This window comes from Dendrobium catenatum, unplaced genomic scaffold (genome assembly GCF_001605985.2).
Source record: "Dendrobium catenatum unplaced genomic scaffold, ASM160598v2 fragScaff_scaffold_360, whole genome shotgun sequence".
Lineage (NCBI taxonomy): Eukaryota > Viridiplantae > Streptophyta > Magnoliopsida > Asparagales > Orchidaceae > Dendrobium > Dendrobium catenatum.
The window spans coordinates 122,515-146,164 of record NW_021318822.1 but is presented as its reverse complement, the minus strand read 5'-3'; the positions used below and the strand labels follow the sequence as shown (position 1 = coordinate 146,164).

Here is a 23,650-nt window from a genome sequence, read left to right as displayed (position 1 = left end):
AAATGTTAAGAAATGCTCAAAGATAATTAACAGACTGCTACTAGGCATAATGCATGAAAATTCAGAATCATAAAATCATACAATAAATTAAAAATAATGTCACCTCAATTGAATTAAACTTAAACTAAAGTCCAATAAACGTGCAAACCGTATTGAAATTTGAGAATAGAAATAAGATAGAAATAAAAGAAGCCATAAATCAAGCCTCCAATCTGTACAAAGAAATGGCATCCCTCAAAAATCTCAAATTCCTAACTTGAACTAAGATGAGAATAGAAGGAATTGGCTCCAACTAGAAATTTATTCAAAAATATTTAATTAACACTTTAAATGCCTCGGACTGCTTCCTAGAATCACGAAGTATTCTCAATTGTACAATTAAAAAAACAAATTGAAGTCAATAATCCCAACTCTTGAAGACATAACTCCTATTATGAAATTGCATGGGAGATAAGCATCCAATAGATTGTTTAGCCAACAAAGCCTACAAAACACTTGATCAAACCAAGGAAAAGAAACCTCCGATATTACTTTAACCACAACACAGAAGATTGTTCATCCTTGTTAAAGCCCAAAAAACAACAATGGCCAGAGAATCATTGGCCAAACCCGCACGACTTTAATGAAACTTGATGGATTTAAGAAGTGTAGGAACATCCTACCACAAAAAGTATAGCCAAAAACTCCAAAGTGCATTCGCAAAACAGGTCACAGAGAAGAACATAGTTAAAGAGAGGATTCTGCATCAGATGGGCCTGTCTTTATATGTTAAAAAACTTTTTATTAGCATAAATTGGGCTTTGGTTAATGCTTGTTATTGATTTAATCAACAGTAGTTTTCTTGCGAGGCACAAGGAGGTCATATAAAAGAGTACAAGCTATAAAATTAGCAAATAAAATATGAAAAATCATAGTAATCACAAAATATACCATTTATAGAGTAGTTTATGGTTTGTCCTGCAACAATGATCCATCCTCATAAAAATCATATGATGCAACAGAAGTTAAAAGGATTCCATTTCCAGGGGCTGTGGTGCTTTTTGGCCTTTATATTTCTCAAGGTTGTTTTTATGTAACTATAGCAATCTTCTTTACGTTAGTGCTTTGGCTGCTGATTCTCAGGACTTTAGCAATCAGCGATCTTTCCTACGGGATTATAACAATCAGCGGAATTGTAACAATCAATGGCTTTCATACGTTGATCCCTTGAATTGGGACTATAGCATGTGCAAATTTTTTTGTTTACTATTCTGGAAAGTCTGAGAACTATTTTTTCCCATAAAAATATGGGAATTTTATAAAATCCAAGTTACGAATTGGAACTTCTATTTAACTAAACCTTTATAGATTCTGAAAAGTTACATACATGATCTTTTGTGTTACATATAGGATCGCGGGTCATGTAAAAAGCAATGAGAATTGAGCATTGAAATAACATTTTAGTTTTCCTCAATTTTTATTTACATGAATACTAAGATAGGTTTCAGAAGTTTGTGGCCAAATACTATTTTTCACCATTATTTGTTTCATTAAAAGTCTTTGATAGGGCTAAAATTTCAGCGCAAAGATGAAAAATTGCTTAAAGATTGAATCAATTTTGGCTTAGAATGAGCTTAAATCGAGCTAAATGAGCTGTGCCATGAAAAAATTTTTGGCTTAGCCTGATCATTGAGTCTATTTTTAGTTGGGTATATATGTATTTGTGTTTTATTATTAAAAATATACATAAATGCATTAAATATTTTTTTAATTTTTAAGAAGGGAAAAAAGCAAATGAGCCTGATTTGAGTCAAATCAGCTCAAAATTGAATCTCATTTGATCCAAAAAATTAATTTTGACCCAACTTATATATATTTCAATCAAGACTAGATCAACTTGAATAGGATGGTTCTCACTCCTAGTCCTAGGAAGAGATTAATGTTGCGTCCATGGGATCATATGACTAATGTGTGACACATTATTGATTTAGTGATAATAGAATTTATGTGGTGTCACATAATGGTTTGCTAAGTTTATTTATTCTTTTTTCCAAAAGTATTCATATTCTAGTAACCTTCAAGATGAAACGTGATTTCAACCAAGCAACAAGGCTTGTTCACTTGGAGGATAAGGTCAAAGGAATATTCCACAAAGACTCAACTGAAGAATCAAGAGCTTCAAGGTTTTGGGTATGGCTTCATGTAATTGTCTTAAATTCATAATACATTGATTTTAATTTATCAAAGGCCTTAAGGAGAATGAAAACTAAAATATTGATTCAAAATATGCAAAATTTATTTTTGAACTCACAATTTTTTGAGTTTTTTTGTGTATTTGGGTTGATAATCTAGTTGCTTGAATTATTTATATTTTTGTATATTTGAAAATTATTTTAAATATTATTTTATTTTATATGCTTAATATGCAAAACTTGAAAAATTATCAATTGTGGATAATATTGTTACACAATTAAAATTAGTTTATTGATATTATGATAAAGCACGACCACATGCACATGGACTAGTGACCAAATCTTAGATAAGGGAATTCATCATCATCATCATCATCATCATCATCATCATCAACATCATCATAAAAAAAATCTCAAAGTATCGGATTTAACATATATGCTCAGCCCTTCGAGGAAGAATTCATGCAGAGTGTTTCAAAATCAAAGCCTACTCCACCTTCCAATTTAGTATGGTCAGCCCCAAATTAGTTTATTAGGAATGATTAGTATTTTATTGATTGTAATTTCCCTTATAAAAATACATAGTTGGTCAAGGAAAAAGGGAGAAAATATTGTGATTGTATTCACTCTTTTTCCTTAGAGGTTGGTTAATTCATAACATCTGCTTTTCTTATTTTGTTTGCATGGTTTAGCCTATAAATGAAGACCCCCTCATGTAATCTCTTGTTATTAGTCAATGAACTAGAAAGCTTATTTGCTTGTGAGAAATTGTGAGGGCCCGTTTGGTTGTTGACTTTTCACTAGAGTTTTGGTGAATTCCTTGCTAATCTAAGTTACTAGCGCCCTCCCTTCCCACCTCTTGGCCTCCCCTATGCAAGGCCTCTACAACTAACCTGAGCACACACAACTCTTCCACAACTTCCCATAAAACCATAGCCAAGCTGCCACACCCCTCCCACTCAAAAAGCTAAACCCCTCTTCTCTCGGCTTTCCTCAAGACAATTATCACCAAATCAACTAAAACCTAGCCACCACTCCACTTCCCTCTAAACATTCCTAAGACATTAAACCCTAATGCCACCCCTCAATCAACCCCTAAACCTAACCTCAAAAAAGCGCAAGAGATACACAAACTAATCCTAGCTAGGAATATCTATGATTATGGGGTCATTAAACTTATAGTTCCGTCGGAATATCTATGATTTCCGGCGGATTTCGTCCGCCGGTAATATGGGGTTTTCCTGTAGTGTAGCCAACCTCTTAATCTCAGACAAATCTCCGCTCCACATAAAACCTAGTTATTCCCCCTAACAAATCCCTTCTTAACCATATTTCTTCCACCACAACCCACCATCAAGCTTTAAGGGTGCTTTCATTAGTACGCTTGTGTGTTTAATTAAGTGTAATATTTATTGCTTTAATTAGAATTGGAAGATTTCAAACTTCATGGATTTATACATTGGGATAAATACAAATTAACAATTGGGATATATATTTTAATTTGATTTAATTTTATGAACCTACTACCAGTATAGTAAATTTCTCTCTCTTTTCAATACCCCCTTGCTAATTAAGATCTAACGCCTTGCCAAATGATTATGCTCATTTTGCTCCATAAACTATCTTATATACAAGGATTACACTAACAATTGATGGTGGATATCTCAAGTTTATCATGCCTTAGAATGACAAATTTATTTGTAATAATTTATGGTTACCTTTCAAGAAGCTACTAGCTTTGCCTAGACTTGCATGACAAATATCAAACACTCAATTGTTTGGATCAAAACTTTCCCAAAATGCGTAGAATGATGCAAGCCAAGAGCTATGGGATTCCCTTTCTCGAGACTGTAGCACTCTAATATCTTTCTATTTCTCGAGGTCTTTCCTTCACTATACTATAGTAATCTTTCATACTGACTTTACTCTTAGTTTCTTCTTCGGCTTCTGATCCAAGGGACTATAGCAATCAGCAGCTTGCAACACCATGATTATTGTTGGATATGTAATCCTTGACTATTTCATAAATCTTGAGTCGAATGGAGAGTTTCATTGCACCAATATAAGGCCTGTATTTTCCTTTTAGGTTATTACTATCATTGTTCTTGAAATTAATGTATTCACTACCTAGTGAATTGTGCACAATTGAGATTTTGTCTAGTGTGAGACATGTTCCATTTTTTAGTGTGAATCTTGATTGCCATTGAACTTCAATATTTTTCTATATTTTCTTTTGGAATTTAAGATCTTGGTAACTATTAAATTGTTCTCTGAAATGAAAGAAGAATGTTATTTTTAAATTATGGGTAACTATGTTTTTCTAAAGTTAAGAATTGGTAACTTATGTATTGTGCTTTTTGTCCATTTCATAGTGCATCTTACCTTAAGTTGTATTAGTTAACCCTTAAACTTCATACATCATCGTAAATTTTCATTAGAAAATGAAACTTAATTTACTTGGCATAGGAGATCTATATTTTCATGGATAATTTGAAATGTACAAAGTAAAAACAAAAATAACCATTTAGGCTAGATGATTGCATAACAAATTTGCAAATAGACAAGAGCAGTATAAGCAATAATGTTTTGGTGATGTATCAGCACAACCTTCTAACTTCTTTATAAAATGGCTCCCAATTAACTACCATGTTGGATTCATCAGACAGTAAATTTACACTAACTTTCACTATCACTTATTGTAAAACAAATATAATACAAACTAGTATATTGGAAGAAACAACGAAAAAAAAAAAACAAGAAGATTGGATGTTAGTTGTCAATAAATTATAAAACATACATACTCGAGCATTTTTGAAAGGAGATCATATGCAGGGCTCTTCAGAGCTAAATGAACATAACTATGAAGACAGGAGCTTTCACTGCACATGATAATTTAAAGAGAGTAATCGCCTTGTGTCTTGCATGACTTTGATGCAGAAAGATGGAAAATTTATCAACTGATAGAAAAAAGAAAAAAAAAACACTTACTATTTAACAGTTTGAATATGATGCTGATCACTCTGATAATGTGGGAGATACGATAGCGTAGGCCACTTTTCAGGGTTAGGGTTCCCTGTAGTAAATGACTTTAACCAATATATGCGTATAAATTTGTGAATAAAGTGCTCCCACTAGAGCGTTGTTTTCTTACCTAATACCTTGAAAATCTTGTCCAGTTGATCAGCCTAACATCAATACCACAGATATCAAATACTACGGTATTATTGTTAAATGCTATCTTTTTGAATCAGCAAAAAAATGCAATAAAAGAGGTGCAACAACAAAGTTTGAAAATTACTCTCCATAAATACTACAAATAACTAACTATGCTGATGAGTTCAAACTACAATCATCATGTATTACATTAAACATCAACAAAAAGAAAAACAATAAGAACAGAATGGGAGTGCAAGAGATAACACTTATACCTGGAAAGGATTAGGTGTCCCTTTGACTTCCGCCCCTTGAAACAATGGCTTAAGAGTCAGTAGTTCGGCAAAAATACAGCCCACTGCCCACATGTCTACATGTAGAAGAACCAGTTTACAATAATAAATGACCCTACAGCTTGATAACCAGCATAGAACTGTGGGGAAAAAAAAAATTTTGTAAATCCAGAAAACATCCTACCAACAGCACTCGTATAGTGCTTTCCTCCAAGAAGAAGCTCAGGAGCCCGATACCAAATAGTTACCACGACCTATCAAAAAGAAAAGTTTGCATAAATCAACTAATAGCAACAAAATGAGCTGAACGCATAAAAAAAATAAATAGGCTCACTGAGGATAGTCATGAAAGGATGAAAATAATAGATATTAGAAAATGACATCAAGGAAAAGAGCTGTTTAATTGGGTAGCAAAAGCACCATTAACACCAAAACTAACCTTAGCAATTGGTTAGAACCAAGTCGCATAAATCTTACTTTGCAATCTAATGTTGCATGGAGCTGCATTTGGTTTTTTATTATTTTTTATATTTCTTGAACTCTAACCCCGAGTGTTGGGCAAAAATAAGTCATTTGAGCGTAGTAAATTGAAATATTGAAGGATGCATAATAAAGCTTGTAGGGATGCATTTAGAAAAGAGCCTAAAAATGGTAGAAATAACTCCTATTAGAGAGACATTGTGGTTAAGAATAAACTTAGTTCGCTTCAATATGCATGCATAAGATGCATCAATTAGCCTGGCATATAGAACAAATGTTAAATTACTAGAAATGAACAAATATATATCAATCAAAAAAGGTTAGGAATTGTGCAAAAATACTTGCACACAAGAAGAATAACATATGTAGCATTCAACATGAATGAAAGATACTATGGATTTATAAAATTGACCAAAATAATTAGAATAAGCCGTGATGATGTGCATGATTTTGTAAAACTATGTCAGCTTTAGCCTATCACTTTTTATGACAAGTCATTTCACATAAATATTGATCCACACCTTAATAATATGTATCTTGTCCTAACAATATGCATGCCCAGCCTAAATAAATCTAACATTACAATTTTACCATCAATGTCAAATTACAACTTTCTTTTTTTGTTCATATCCTCCACTATAATGACATTTTAAAGCAAACTATATGTCAAACTATTGAACTTAAATTTTCATAATTTAAACTCTAATTTCATAAGCATTAAATTCAAAAATCTCTATAAATCACACCCAACTATATTGAGAATACTAAGTGAAAAAGAGAACTAGAAAAATAGTGAGAGAAAGAAAGAAGCCCTAAAATTTCAATAAAACTTACTTGATTATAAAAAAATACAACTAAAATGAGCTCACTGCTCGACACCCTACTTAGAGGTTAGGGTTGGAGCATTACATAATTAACTACATACATGACTATAGAGAAAATAAGAGGAAATATAATAATTGTATAGCTTCGTTAGAAGGTATAACTTGATGAAGTCGGCTACTAAGCTTTAAACAAGCCGTTAGCTTGGCATATATTGATAGTCGAATAACTAAGTAGCCGATTAATAGTTTGCATTGGATACTAATCCCTCCTTGAGTAGTCACTAGAGTCAACTTTATAGATAGTAGTCATTGTGGCTGACTAATAAGCTTGCCTCATCGATTGGGATGAGTTCTTAAATTGTTCACCCGCTTGAGTTGAATTCTCTTATAGGCCAACAAGTATGAGATCGAACATGTTGAGTTAGCTAGGCTTGAACTAGCTTGATTTAGCTTGAACCAGAATAACCTATCTTGAACCAGATTTTTTAGATATTTGGATAAACAACATGCATTTAGTATGTCAACCTATGTTTCCCAACAAGACTAGCTCCTTCCATCCTCCCCTCCCTCAACACCTTGTTGATGCCTCTTGTTCCCATAATATGCATTCCATCATTTGTGTTGAGACATTTCTTCATTATTTCAATATAAATAACACCTCCATTATAAGCATATTATTGCAAACTTTTAAACATCATATTATATACCAAACCGACAAAAAATTTACATCCAACTTTCAACTGCATTTAGCATTTTTACCCTCCTATATTTCTAGATATTTCAAATTTTCCCCACACTCCCTCTTTCCTGCTTTCACATGACACACATCTTCGTAGCCAAAGCAAAAAAAAAAACAACTCCGAAAGTAAACAAAGTTCATTTTTTTAGCAAAAAACAAGGTAATTTGTTTCAGTATAGTGCCTTAAAAATTGTGTATGAGCATTACTATTATTTGAAAATAATACAAAGCTTGTAAAAAAGAATGTATGGAAAAAATAAGAAAAAAACTAGATTGTTCCAAAAACGTCTTACACCTAACTATACATATCAGCATAACAAAACTAAAAAAAAAAAATAGCTGATGCATAATTGCAAACGGATAGCACACGTTAAAAAAAAAAAAAGTTTAAGCATGAGAAAAATTCCCAAAGAGAAAGCTTGGTAGCTACAGACAATATTCTGCTAAATTTGAATTTATAGAAAGAAATTTGTTTAACTAACTCCCATGTTAGTTCATCTAATAAGGGAATAATTTGCTGGAGATTGCCTTATTTATAAACAAAGAACACCTAATGAAAACAAAGAAGAAATGGAGAGCATAACAGAAAGAACTTTAACATTAAGAAAATAGGAACACCATGTTAATAGTGAAGTAACAAATCAAATGAGAAATTTTACAAGTCTGCTTCCACAATGTTTATTTTGATAACAATGGAACCCAGATTTCCTTACCCCATTATCAGATAAAGGCTTCAAGGGAGCTTGGTAAATCCTAGCAAGTCCAAAATCAGCTATCTTTACAACTCCTTGTTCTTCTCCTTCACCCATGACCTGATTTAAGTTGACTCAATAAGAATGGATGCTAGTATTTCAAGAAATAAAAAGGAGCATACGCCAGAATGATAAGCTGTTAGAACAAACCAATATATTAGAAGGCTTGAGATCACGATGAATAATCCAATTGCTGCAGCCAAAGATATGTACGAAACTTTAGTTATCATAGAGAAATCATTTAAATATTAGTTCAACCCTACTCTTGCTATGACTACGCATAAAAAATATGAATAGGAAAACGCACAATGAAGCCCACCTGTGAAGATAGTTCAGCCCATTAAGCAGCTGCCAGAGCAATGACTTGACAGTATACTGATTAATAGGCTGGTTAAGCTTTTCACGATGATATCTTATGATTTCCTGAAACGTGGAGTGTGTTGGATTGCAACAAATGCACATAGTTGAAGAAGATTTTGAAAATGTGTAACATTAATAAATGTTCTTAAAGCGAGAAAAGAGCTAATCCACTTTTAATTGCCAGAAAGAAAAAAGTCAACCTCCATTATAAGCGATATGAATATTGCTTGAAAAGAAAATAGCATGAATACAACTGTTTGATCATCTCTGCATATAAAAACAACATCAAGCCTTTATCCCACAACGTGGGGTCGGTTACATGAATCCTTTTTCTACATTGTGTCCTATTAAGAGTCACATTCTCATTTAAATCTAATAAAGAAATGTCATTTCTAATATTTTCTAACCAAATCTTTTTAGGTCTACCTCATCCTTTCTTAACATAAGCCAAATCTAATACATCTACTCTCCTAACCGGGTCATCAGAAGGCCGTCGTTTTATATGACCAATCTATCTAAGGCAACTCTTTCTAATCTTATCTTCCACTGGAGCTACTCCAACCTTTTCAAAAATATGCTCGTTTCGTATCATATCTCTAAAGAGTAAATCCACTCATCCACCTGGGCATCTCTGCATAGACACATTAAAAAGGTGATGCCCCCAAAGATCCAGCCAAAGCCTTGTATTGTCCCTTCATAATATCCCAAAAACGAAAGTCCCGCATCTCCCTATTTTGGTTTCTTATTCATGCATCGTGTAGCCACTTTCCTTAAAATCAAATTTGTTAGCATATTCCTCTACTATTCATGGGCTCTCATCATGACATGTCATATCATGCAACTTGGAGTAAGTTAAATCATGTTATCAATTCTTTTTCTGAAATCCACATGTTGATGCATCTCCAAAAAATTATTGAGTTATGGATTCTGTTTTGCTCCAAAATACAAAAGGAAACACCATATATTTAAAGCATATACTTGCGTGATTAAAAGATGCCTAAACAGAGAAAGGCTAATGCTATACTAATTGACGTTAACTAGGGCATTAGAAAAGATGTCCTTGCTCAATCCATTGAGAAAGAGGGTAAGTGAGATAGAGATGGAGAGAAATAGTTCATGCAATTGCTTAATATTCATGATATGTCTTTTCAACATACGAGCCTCCACAATTAATAAAAGGATTTGAACTAAGGAAAAGCTCAACAAAGGAAACTAATAAGGGAGATCTAAAGGAATCAATTTGAATTTTTCATAACATGAAGCATCATCATAAAAGATTCCCCTAAAACAAGAAAACATGTTTAGTAAGCGAAATTTTGCAAGTGATTCTAATGATGTGTAAAATATCGATGACATGGAATTTAATTTTGATGGCATGTTGCATCATCTCTCCTCGAGTAAAAGAACTCTTTGTTAAAGAGTGCACACCAATATAGTCCTCCAACAATGTAGGAACAATATACCATAGCTCGCTAATAGACAACCAGGTTACATCAACCAAGGAGAGATGCTGTCAGTGAACAAGAAAGTAGTGTTATCCCATAGAAACGATAATCATATCATTAATGATGATATACTCCAAAGTACCTATAGGGGATGAGGCAAGCACAATAGTGATCAATGTTAGAGAAACTCCAGCTATACTAACATTAATGGGCAACATAAGAGGCTCAAAATTGCCTCTTAAAGGTTTAGCTTTTCGATATTTAAATAAGACCAATATGATGCTCTAATGCGATGCAAAATAAATAAGCTTTGGGTCGTATTTCTCGTGGATTTTAAAGGGACCAGGAGATTGAGCAAGGATTTCTTCAAAGACTTGGTGCAAGAGCATTCTAAGTGCATGCAAATCAAAATATGATCTCCTTCATAAAATTTGCAAAAATTTTGATTAGTTGTGGCAACCAACTACTTTTCAAGTATGTGAAGAAATATGATTTTTATATCAGCAGGCAATTTATGCATATGCTCAGTTAAATCAACGGAAGACAAAAATAACAAGAGTAGTAGGCAAAGAGATGAAATAGGAATGCAAAGTCTTGTATCAGAAATAATTCAAAGAGAAACTTACAAGTAATTCTATATGGGGAAATATCATATGCAAATTGAGCAATAGCACTAAATTCCATTTTCAATTATTTTAACCATAAGAAAAAACAAGAGATTGCCTAAACTGTGGTTGAACACTTCTATTTAGCCATCTGATTGTGCGTGGAAACAAACAAAAACTTAAGTAGTGCCAAAAAGTTGTCAAAGGAAGCAAATGAAATATCCAACAAGTCAAGTGTCTTGTTTGGAAACTATAGATATGAAAAGATCATGGAAATAAACTATATCATGAAAGAACGGAATAGTTATGTATGATGCATCACCAGTCAGATTGCACGTTATAGAGTACCCAACTTATAAAATTGGTTATCTACAACAAATATGGAGTCAATTTAGTGGATGACCTTTAGCAAATAAAGAAATCCATACTAATATCTTACCAAGGGGGATTCAGGGTGGGAAATTGTTTGAATGGCCGCATAGGTTTTTTGATTAACTTGCCATGTTGTCGAGTCCAACATTGTCTAATAACAAAAGGAAAATCTCGCTTTATAGAAGGATAGAAAAAATGTCACTTAATAAGTCCTATTCTAATCACAACCAACATGTTTGATATAATTACATGCATATAATTCCCTAATAAGAAAGCCTCTTGATGATGTGTGGGGAAATACATAGGAGTGATCCTCAAAAGATGAAGCCATCAAGAATTAAAAGAAAGACAAAATGAGAAGTATAACTATCCGTAGTCAATGAAGTGTAGACATCCTTAAAGTCAGGACAAGATAAGCATGATTTTCTTCCAATCAAGAAAAATAAATGTAATAAAACAAACATCATAAATAAGAGTAGATGTGGATGAGGGCTTTGACAACTTTATTATCAACACAACCACACAATGCTCGAGGAAAAACTTGTATTTCTGAAGATATGAGACCCATTTAGTGTGGCATGTATTCAATTTCTTTTATAAATGCATGCACTTCAAGGCCTCATCATCAAAGTGAAGAATAAACATGTGAGATAAAATATAGCAAGATCAATGTCATAAGGCTCATAAAATTATGTAAAACTTATGATCATATGTAGAATATCATTGCTAAGCCTCATTACATTTCACACTAAAATAGACTATGATGCCATTCCAAGCTAAGGACACCACAAAGGTGCCGTCAACTTCAAATGTATCACAAGTTACTTAGATACTTTGGACAAGTGAAGTAGGCGAGGGATAGGAGAATATTCTATTTAGTTTTAATTAGTTCAAAGGCAAATTTAGCTGAAGATAGCCAATTAAATGTATCTAAGGCATCCATCATTGGATCCATGATGATGCTAAACCATTTGATAAACAATTGTTCAAATGCGGCTAAACCATGAAAACTACAAACCACGGACGCAGAGATGAGGTAAACCAATCTAAATGGATTGAATATTGACAGGAACAACATAGACTTCGTTAGCTAAGATGATTAGCCTAAAAAAAGAGAAACTTTGGTTGTAAAAAAATGCAATTTTTAAAAAGGAATAGAAATATATCCCACATAATTTTATTCATTATAAGTAGGTCGCCAACCAATTAAAGACTCAAACTCCGCATGGAAGCAACTTAAAGCAAGGAACACAAGTCAAAATGAAGCATGCTGACTGAGCTAAAGCTCATTTGTTTGTACAAATGTGCATTTCTTTAAATTTATGCATAGTTTTAGAGAAGGTAGGATATCCACAACTAAGCAAATATGGGTCAAGTCGCTATAATCATTGGTGATGTAAATAATGATGTCAATAATGCACTCCACAAAAAATTTACCAATGAGTCACACGAAAGTAGTAGATGCATTGGAAAGCCCATACAGCATAACCAACCACTCGTTATGTATTGAAAGAAATTATCTACTCATTCCTGATATGAATCCAAATATGGTGGTATTAGCTTCATAATTCAATTTTACTAAAGAATGTAGACCCAATGAGCAAGTCAAGTATATAATTTATCGTAGTATAGGGGAGTAATATTTGACTACAATCCAGTTAATGACACATCTATCAACAAACACACACCAATCATATCTTGTATAAGATTAATGAGTGCAAAATGGCACAAGGACTAAAGATTTTCTCTAATGGAGTCATTAGTGAGGAGATAGTCAACTTGTTTTGTGAGTTCAGCATACTCGGGATTCATCTTATACAGTGAAATGTTGAGTAAGTGTGCACAAAGGAGTAATTCAATAATATGTTGGATGTCTTAAATGGGTGGGAGCTCATGAGGTAGCTCTTCTTGAGTCAAATCAGAGAAGTTTGCAAGTAATTGGGAAATAGGAACAAGTAATTGTTGTTCCTTGTAGGTATGCTAGACTTTGCAAGCCAACAATACAAAAATTAGACCATATTGTTGACCTCATTGTTCAAATTCTAGGGATGCCCAGAACTGAAGAACTATGCTTTATATAGGGTGTGAATAAACCAATGGCTTTCATGTTTAATTTCTAATCACTATGATGTAAGGGTAAAAACCCTAATGCTTGTGTGCTCAAATTATAGTTCCATGATATTCAGAATGAGGGCGCAGTGTAGACACTAGTGTGAGACATGTGTCTGGCCTATGATACTTGAAGTAAGAAAGGAAGCTTGCTTGTTTTTGTAAGATTTATGAGCTAAAAGGTCCAAATGTGTTTTCGTTTGTGATCTGACCAGTATTGGGAAATTTTTTAGAAACAGGTTGATGATAGGGTATATGACCAATAAGAAAAAAAACACTGAGTGCGCTAAATCGATGTGGATTGCTCAAGACATATTTCCCCAACATTTGCTTGCATTTTTTGTATTTCACTACTTCAAATATGAGATGATAGGGTATTATTAAGGGTGGTGGGCTGTATGGATCAACATTCATATGAATGTAATGATGTTCATCCCACATGGGTTTATGCTCCGTGTCAATGGCACAATTGATTAAAATTTTTTTTCACCCTTATTTAGAGATTTATATTTATGGATTATTTGGATCTTTTTTTACTAAGGCTTATTTATTGCCTTATTTTCATGTTGCTTTATTTGCTTGCAACCACAGGATTCATTTCATTAAAAATAGAACTAGTAGGTCTAAACTACTATTATTAATGGTTGAATAAAAAATTTGTTATTTGAGTCAACGCCTCTATACATATATCCCCATCTCCTTGGGTTCCTCATTACCAATTTTCCTTCCAAGCTCGATATAAACTAATTCAAAGCCTTTCAATTTAAACGCTTTCTTGTGTCCATAACCAATTGCAATTATTCCTATCACGCAACCTTAAATTGTGTTTGTCTCACTTGCGCTTGTAACTTTGACATAATCCATGCCCACAACAATCATGCTTTTATGTGATTCCTTACACATCACATGTGTTTGCATCTGACATCCACTCATGACCCCTGAGCATCTTTTGATGAAAACCCTCTCCCTTACAAAGCTTAAGCTCACGTTGTCACCAGCTCCTCCTGTGCCCCAACGTGCTCACCCCATTCCTAACTACCCCAATGTTGGAGCCTTGCTAGTTTACGCACAACAAATCACTATACGAGACACCACACCCTTTCTTGCAGCATACCACACCCATCGGTCCCAACCAATATTCCCTCTGGTTCTCCTTCTAAATTGCACTAAATTCTCATGCCATCAATAATTGTTCAACTCCACACAACCCATAGCAAAGGCACCGAGAGATGTGGTCTTCAAACATATTTAAGTAATCCGCACTAGAAAGGGAACATTGAGTTAGACTAACAGCAATCATCTAAAATATTGAGGAATATATATTTTTACTAAGATGATGAACATGACAGCCCATGTATCAATAGGTCTAGCTACCACACTATCGAGCTCATATTTAACACTTCCTCAAAAGCATTTAGGAGGGTTTGTGAGTTTCATATTAAATTGCTTTGGCATCATTTATGTGATACCAGTTAAAATTCTCTTCGACTTGAGCTGACCAATCAAAGAAAGCATTTGGATCGTGACAACCATCAAACTTAGTCAAACTTGATCCTAAAGATAAGGTCATCATGGTGATCATGGTGATACCTGGGTTCTTGGCCACAAATGCCAGTTAGTTTATTATTGACCACGATAGCCAAGTAAATGACCAAGATAGCCAGGTTACTAGCTGCCTTAGACATGTTACTAGTCGTGTTACCTAGGTTGCTAGTTGTAATGTGTGTGATAATTGTGATGATAAAAATCCTAATCATCTTCAAGCATGTACTTATAAGGTTGATGAGAATGATGCTAATCATTATGATGAGGTCAATGAATTCATGAATCCTTTGTTAGAGGAAAAACATGATACTAAGTTTCATTTTGCATGGAGGTTGTCCTTATAGTAAGGATCATGTGATTGTAGGATTGATATGAGGAAAAAGTGTCATAATATTTATTCAAAAGATTAAGGTGATGGACCCTATTTTGGGGAAGCAAAAATGGTGGGTGGTGAGGCATTAGTGCTGCGGCTGAGAAAACTAACACCATTGGTACTTTCATCCTCAATGCATATTTGATTTACAACTTGAGTGAGAAGGCTAATTTTTCAAACGTGCCATCAAACTTAACAATAAAGTTAAGAATTTTCCCCCCATTAAAAAGAGTTTGGATTCACATGTGGGTAGAGACTAATGTCTGTGAGCCTCTTCAAAATATATATATATATATATATATAGGTAGGATTATCATGGCAAAGGGGCAAACACTACATACAAAAGAAATTTGAAATGAAAATCATGTGCTTTAAAGTTTATATTTTTAAACTGTCAGTACTTTTATGAAGAATTACAAAACCCAAAAAGAAAAAACATTTTAGTTCATATAAAACTCAAAATCAGCAAAGAAATATTCAAAGTGAAAGGAGCAAAAATAGAGGACCATATAAAAGGAGAAAAAAAACAAAGAAAAAAAGATAAGACTCTAAATATGCAACAAATGTGGATGTTTTCAATAAAGAAAATGCTCAAAAGTGGTATGTATAAGTAGAACTAGTAAGCCACAGAATGAGGGAGGGGCTGTTTTCTACTTAGGAATCTGCTACGACCAGCTTTGAAGTCACTGGGGATGAATTTCTAATGCAAGTATCCCAAATTGATGGATATACACAAGCATAAGAATCAAACATGGCTTCTTGCTTTATTGTCCTTTTTAAAAAGGAAACTCTAGTTTTGTGTGAATTTAAAAGGAGGTCTGACTAACGAACGAACATGGAAATAATATCACACAAGGAAATATTTGTAGAGCGAATACATAGTCGAGCGCATAATAGGGGTAGTGCAAAAAGTAGTGATGAAGATGAGTAAAGAGATAAGATGAAGGTGATGTAATAGGAAATTAGGAAGTTGGATTCAAATTCATCTAGAAAGAGAGTTAAACTTGATTTCGATTGATTAACAATCATGAGATGTATTTTCAACATACAAGCATCATTTATTTATAGAAGGATTTGAGCAATTAAGGGAAAACCTTAATCAATTCTTTCACATTTCATTCAATCGTGCTAAACATGATTGTTTACAATGTTGATCGAAGATTTATGGTCATTATAGAGAATAGTTGGAAAATAGCTCGACATTTGTAGGTCCATCAAATTTCATACCAAATTATTACATAAACCCCATGTGCATGGCATGGAATTTAGCTTCAATGTTACTTCTAGCTACAAAAGTGAGAAATACTATGGCAAACCAGGGGGGGCTTCCATAGTGTCTCTCAATTGGTATCAGAGCCTCGACTCTTCTTCAGATTAAAATCCTAGAGTAAGATCTAGGCCACATCTATGTCACTTAGTTTTTCCAAAGGTACACTACCTAAGGGACAATCCACTTCCATTTGATTATTGGAAGAACCGTATTAGCACTTTTTTGCATGGTCAAGATTCTAGAATGTGGAATATGCTCACACACCCATATCATACACCCACAAAAGAACTAAATGATAAGATTGTTGATAAACGTTTTAATGAGTGGACTCACCTTGAGCGTAAGTTAAATGAATTGAATGCTAGAGCATGCAATACTTTACATCATGCTTTATTACCTGATGACTATATGTGCATTTCCATGTTATCTACTAGTAAAGACATTTGTGATAAATTGCTTATTAGTTATGAAGGCACTATTGAAGTTAGAGATACTCATATCAACAAATTTGTGCATGATTATGAACTTTTTCGAATGTTACCTTTTGAATGCATATCTAACACGTATACAAAGTTCATGAAAATCATCAACACTCTTCCTTCTCTAGGCAAAACATATAGCAATCAAGAACTTGTTTACAAAAGTTTGTGGTGTTTACCTAGAAGAATGGGATGCTAAAGTAACTGTTATTTCAGAATATAAGGATTTGACTACTTATGCACTTCATCAACTACTTGGCTCTTTGATGGTATATGACCAGGTAATTACCCAAAGGGATGTCAAGGATTAAAGATCTTGAAAGGAGAAGAAGAAGACTGTAGTTCTTCAACTTGAAGAGTCAAGTGAAGACTCTTCATCATCAACATATGAACTGGAACCTGATGAAGTATCTATGCTCGCAAGTCGCAAAAAAGTTTAGAAACTTCTTAAGGAAGAAAAATCTCAGGTATAAAAGTAGAAAATTCATAAGCCTAATGGTAAGAAACAATCTTTTACAGATTCCACTATTTGCTTCAACTGTAACAAGTCCGGGCATATGAGAGGTGAATGCCCTGAGCTTAAACATGAACTTAAAAAGAAAGATAATGAGCAAGATAAAATAAATGAGAAAAAGTACTTCAAGAGAAAGAAGAATGCACTTTGGGCTAATCCAAAAAGTGAGGAATCGAGCAAAAAAAGTTATGAGGAGGAATTCAATATGTGTCTGATGGCAAATGAAGAGGACTCTTCAGGTTCTCAAGAGGTATGTGATGAAATATCCTATGATGAGCTTGATGAGGCATTTAATGACTTATTAGTTGCTTACAAAAAACATAATTTTCATAGCATACTTTCTGAATCAAAAGTGGTAGTTTATTTATAAAAAAATAGATTTGAGTATAGAGATCATTAGGAGAATCTAAGACGCCTTAAATGCTTGTCATAAAAAGATATTATAATTAAATGAAAAAGAAAGAGACACACACATTACTATTAGGATGAAAGTTAGAAGAAGGCCTAGTGATGGTGGGATAGTGGAGACAATATCCTTCCTCACCACTACCAATCATCTTCCCTGAAGACTAGTTCTGAGATTCACATAAGGAAGAAAGCATGTTACTTCACAATTCATATCACTAGTTAACTTACTAAGAGATGGTTAATTGTGAGTTAACTTTGGTACATGAAGACCATCTTTTAACTAAAGATTAGATGCGCAAACTATCCCATTATCCGAGATCAAGTGATTTCTTTCCATTTGTTACCGAAATATCAATAAGATGAACATTTTCTTCATATGTATTAAATATTTTAGTTGATCAACTATATGATTAGATTCCTCTGTATCTGTAATGCAATCTTATTCAGTCATGAATTTTAAAAGTAGAGAATAACTTTATTTACCTAATCACATCACGAAAATCACAGGTTTCTATTAGATCAGGTACCTCTTGGACCGGTCCTGCCAGTCCTTTCCTGGACAGGTTCTTGGGGGGCTGATTTGGAGGGGATAAATTAAAAAATATTTCCTGATTGAAGAAGGCATATTTGGGGGCTGATTTGGAGGGGATTAATTAAGAAATATTTCATAATTTAATATGGCAGATTTTGGGGCTAATTTGGAGGGGATTAATTAGGAAATGTTTCCTAATTGAAGATGACAAATTTGGAGGTTGATTTGGAGGGGATTAATTAGGAAATGTTTCCTAATTGAAGATGACAAATTTGGAGGCTGATTTTAAAATGGATTAATTAGGAAATGTTTCCTAATTGAAGAGAACTGATTTGGGGGAAATAATTAAGGAAATATGGTAGGGGATGACTGTTTGGGAATTTGTCGTTTATTATATGCTATAAATATATAGTTTTTCCTAAAGTTAGGGTTATGTGTTGTTTGCTGAAATTAGATTGTTCTTAGAGTGTTGGGCTTTAGCCGACGTCTAGAGATTTGGGAGAGCCGAACATTCCTCTCCAATTGAAGATCCACTTGTATCTTGTCTTTTCTATCATAAAACTTTCAATCAAGAAGTGTTCTTTTTTGTTCTATTCTTATGGTAGGAAGAAAGGTATAAGTATTAGAAGGTGAGGTCGGACAACTGAAATCTGAAATTTTCGATATCCAAACTCAACTTTCAAATTTCAAAAATCAAATTTCAACCATCCACGAGAAGATAAAAAAATTTTCATCTTGGAAGAGGTGTTGAATAAGTTGCTCGAGGGCCAACCCAAAATGGTGTCGTCAGAGACGAGGGAAGCCACCAACAACCAAGGAAGCAGGGAAAACCCTAATCCGATAAGGAGAAGGAAAGATCAGGTGGTGAAAATTCTAGAGTGAGAAGAGAGAATACCTTCCCGAGAGCCTATTCCTAAGGAGTAACTGAGTAGAGGGTATGTGAATAGACGTGAGGAGGTTAGGCATGAAAGAAGAGATGCTGAATTTGAGAGAAGGGGGGCGGAATTTGAAAGGGAAGGGGATAATTATGATAGAAGGGGTGCTGAATTTGAAAAGAGAGGGGTTGATTATGATCGAAGGGGCGCTGAATTTTAAAGGAGAGGGACTAATTATGATCCAATGGGTGTTGAATTTGAAAGGACAATATGGGAATTTGACAAAAGGTTTAGGTACAAGCGTAGAAGAAATGATTGGAACCCCTGGGGGGAACCACCACCTTGGAAAATGGAAAATTATGGAGGAAAAATGGGAAACAGAGGAGATCCGAGGGTGATGAAGCTGAAGATACCTATTTTGTAGGGGGAGGATGAGCATGGGTGGATATACAGGGTGGAAAGTTACTTTACCATCAATAGATTAACGAAGGATGAGAGACTAACGCTGGCCGAGATGAGCTTGGAGGGAAAAGTGTTGGAATGGCACCAGTGGAGAGAAACGAGGTGACCCATACGAACCTGGAGGGAGTTTAAGGACCGTTTGTTGGAAGGTTTCCAAACTAGCATGGAAGGAGATTTCTATGAGCAGTTCTATACTCTAATGCAAGAGGGGGTAGTAGTGGAATACCGTGAGCAGTTTGAGAACAATGCCAACCGACTGGATTGGCTTCTGGAGACTGTACTAGAGGGGAACTTTATGAAAGGGCTCAAACTAGAGATTCAGATGTCAATTAGAGTGATGAGGCCTCATGATTTGGGATATGCTATGGACTTTAGCCCAATTAGAGGAGGATCAAAGACACCTAGAAGGTAGCAGCTCAGGACGTTCGTATAAGATGACCATCGATTAAAAAGGCGTTCTAGGCGGACGCCTCGAGGTGCGCCTCGAATCGAGGCGGAGGTCGGGCGAACTGAGGCTTAAGCCTCGAATGTCCGGGCGAGGCTTATGTCTTTTTCCACGGAGGCGTACGCCTCAATACAATAGTATTAATAATAATTATTGAGTAGCTTGTATCGCTCAGTACATGCTCGGTATCGAGCCAGTACCGCTCGGTACTGAGCAAGTATATGCTCGGTACTGAGCGATACATGCTCAGTACCACTAGCTACACGCTCGGTACCAAGCCAGTACCACTAAGTACATGCTCGATATTGCTCGGTACATGCTCGGTACCAAGCGGTACATGCTCGGTACCGAGCGGTGCATGCTTGGTACCGTTAATTACTTTATTTTTATCATTTTTTAGGCTTACGCCTCGATCAGCCTCGAGGCTTACGCCTCGCCTTGCTTGGCCAAAACGCCTCGATTCCTGATTTCGCCTTTTAAAACGTTGAAGATGACCACAACCTTTTTATCATCAAGTAGCCGACACCAAGTCTCCTAGGGAGACTTTGAAGAAGAAGACTGTAAAAGGAAGTCTTGGGGAAAACTTCAAGAAAAACACAAAAAAAGAGATACAAGAGAAGAGGAAAAATGGGTTGTGTTTAAGATGTAAGGAGAGGAATACACCAAGGCATAGATATAAGGGCCGAACTCTTCAGGATCTCACCATTTGTAATGATGAGGAAATTGAGTATGGAGCAATTTTTCCACCTTGAGGACAATGTGGATCTTTGGGAGGGGGTATTGTTAGATCGGGTTCCTCCTAGACCGATCATGCAGGTCCTTTCCTGGACCAACTCTTGGGGGCAGATTTGGAGTGGATTAATTATGAAATATTTCCTAATTGAAGAAGCAGATTTGAGGGATGATTTGGAGGGGATTAATTAAGAAATATTTCATAATTCAATAGGACAGATTTTGGGACAGATTTGGACGTAATTAATTAGGAAATGTTTCTTAATTGAAGAGGGATGATTTGGGGTCTGATTTGGAACGGAAATAGTTAGGGAAATATGGCATATTTGGGAGGAAATTGGGGAGGGCTGTTTAGGTATTTGTCGTTTATTGTATGTTTTAAGTATGGGATATTTTCTAAGATTAGGGTTATGTGTTGTTTGCTGAAATTAAATAGTTCTTAGAGTTTTTGAGCTCTAACCGGCGGCTAGAGATTTGAGAGAACTGAATCTTCATCTCCAATTGAATATCCACTTGTATCTTGTCTTTTCTTTCATAAAACTTTCAATAAATAATTGTTCATGTGTATTCTAATCCTGGTTTTATTGCCATTATTTTTCTGAAATGGTTAAAATCATATTTCATCCAAAGCTTTTCCTAAATTTCTACAAGCACTTCCTATCAGTTTCTTTGATTCATTCACATTAGTAATAGCCATCAGTTGTGCAAGTAGTTGATAGAGCTATGTAATTCATACATTTTTGGTTCTTATGCGTCCAATTTGTTGGTCTTCCATGTCATTCCCAGCATTTGCCACGTCTGATATAGCTGGCAATGGTCGTACCAAATTTTCTCTTTAAATTAAAGTTCTTGTCTTCTATCTTTCTTGATAATAGCAAGAGAAGAACCTAGAGATTCTAGCGAGCTAGGTATTGAATTTATTGGGTTCATCATCACGCACTTATTGCTTTCCTCCCTTTTAACTTCAGAAAAAAAGATTCCCTAATGGTGCGAGATGGTATTCATCTCAAGCAATCTTCCCCTACTTCATTTAAGTTTGAATTGAGGTCATGGAGGAAATTGAAAACATGTTTCTTTTTTGAAGCAATTTTTTTATACTTTGCGGCATCAAATGAAGAGTTTCATGCCATCTCATAGAATGAATTCTTCTCCTGCCATAACTTCATTAATGAATTACAGTATTCGGGGATTATTAACTTGACGAGTAATTTTGATTTTATATCTAATCTCAAAATGTTGAGTCGTGCTCTCTATATTGGAATAGATCTCTGGAACAGCTTTCCAAATTGCCTGACCCTTGTGGAATAGGTACGTTCTTTTTATCTTATGCTCTACGCACTTGATACGCCAAGCCACAACATTTGAATTTTAACGTCCAAAATATTGTGCTTTTGTACATCTTCAGCTGGCTGTTTTTTGGCTACTGTGAGATACCCAGCCTTTCCTCTGCCTTTGTTCACAAGAATAACAAATCGGAACCAGACACGGAAGTTGACTCCATTGAGCTGTATTAAGTAATTTGCAGGGCTTGACCCACATATACGAAGGAGGATGGCCCATCGATAGATTTTTCAGGTACAGAACTTCTTGTAACAGATGATTCTGCATGAATTGAAAAGGATTTCTCTCCAGGTATTATAAGGAAATTTAGATGTTACCAGAAAACTCGCTTATGAACAAAAACAAATTTGGTGATGAATTTGTTCATATCCCACTAAACTATAGCATCACTCATAAATACAATCATTACATACCTGTAGGAAAAGAAAAAAACCTATTTACAGCTTTTTGTTAAAACATCAAAATAGCAACACATTTAAAGATATTTTACAACAGCAACAATCTGTCAAACAAAATGAATCAAGCAAGCAAGCAGACTGACAGTTGCGGGAAATCAATCCAAGTGAGAAGAGGAAACACAGCTTGCGAAGTCAAGAATTCAGAAGGAAAACAAGGGAAAAAACTTCCGCTTTTGAGCAGTAAGCCAATAAGGTGATATAATTTGCATGGCTGGAATAGGATATAACTTATCACGCCAAGGAGCAGTAAGCCAATATGGAAATACAGCTTTATGGCATGAAGTAGCAAAAAAATATAGAAATAGATAGTAATGGTATTTGAATTTAAAAAAAAAAATATTAGCAACAGTAAATACTTTCATTATTAGATTTAAACAAGAATTTAACTTTTAACATGACACAATGGAGAAAAAAGATTCATGTAGTCGACCCCATGATCTTGTTGTGTTGTTGTTATGTAGTAAATACTTTCCTTAGAACTTATGGCCAAATCATCATCAAAATGTAGACATTGCGCTAAAGAATAGTCTGACATTGAAATTTTTTTTACCTTGGGTGGTTGGGAGGTGTGAGGGATAAGAAATTAAACTGCTTGGGAGTAGACAGGCTAATATGGCATAAGGCAACATAGCATTATAGAACGACAAAGACTTCCATACTAGTTTTATACTTAACGTAATTTTCCAACTGACACTAAGAATGCTTTAAAGAACCAAAAGCTAGCCCTAGCTAAAACCTAGCTTGTCGATATGAACTATTGCTGCTTCAAAGGAATAAGTATAGCCATTTAAATTGAAAGCTGAGCGATGCAGTAATCAAGAAAACTAAGAGTCTGGTGTTCGTCCAATCAAATTCTTTTATCAGAAAGTTTATCTAAAGCAGAGGACTAGTTATATATATATATATATATATA

The 23,650-nt window shown here is 34.6% G+C and overlaps 1 protein-coding gene across 1 annotated transcript in view; it reads right to left on the bottom strand.

Annotated features, from left to right (window-relative positions):
- Positions 1-23,650, bottom strand: part of LOC110107567 (cyclin-dependent kinase E-1) — a gene marked incomplete in the record, with an annotated part of 78,844 nt that overhangs the window by 46,760 nt on the left and 8,434 nt on the right. The window contains 8 exon segments of the mRNA XM_020837840.2: positions 4,973-5,050; positions 5,160-5,244; positions 5,323-5,356; positions 5,600-5,694; positions 5,802-5,871; positions 8,374-8,472; positions 8,563-8,605; positions 8,732-8,835. Of these exon segments, the coding sequence (XP_020693499.1) occupies positions 4,973-5,050; positions 5,160-5,244; positions 5,323-5,356; positions 5,600-5,694; positions 5,802-5,871; positions 8,374-8,472; positions 8,563-8,605; positions 8,732-8,835 (608 nt within the window).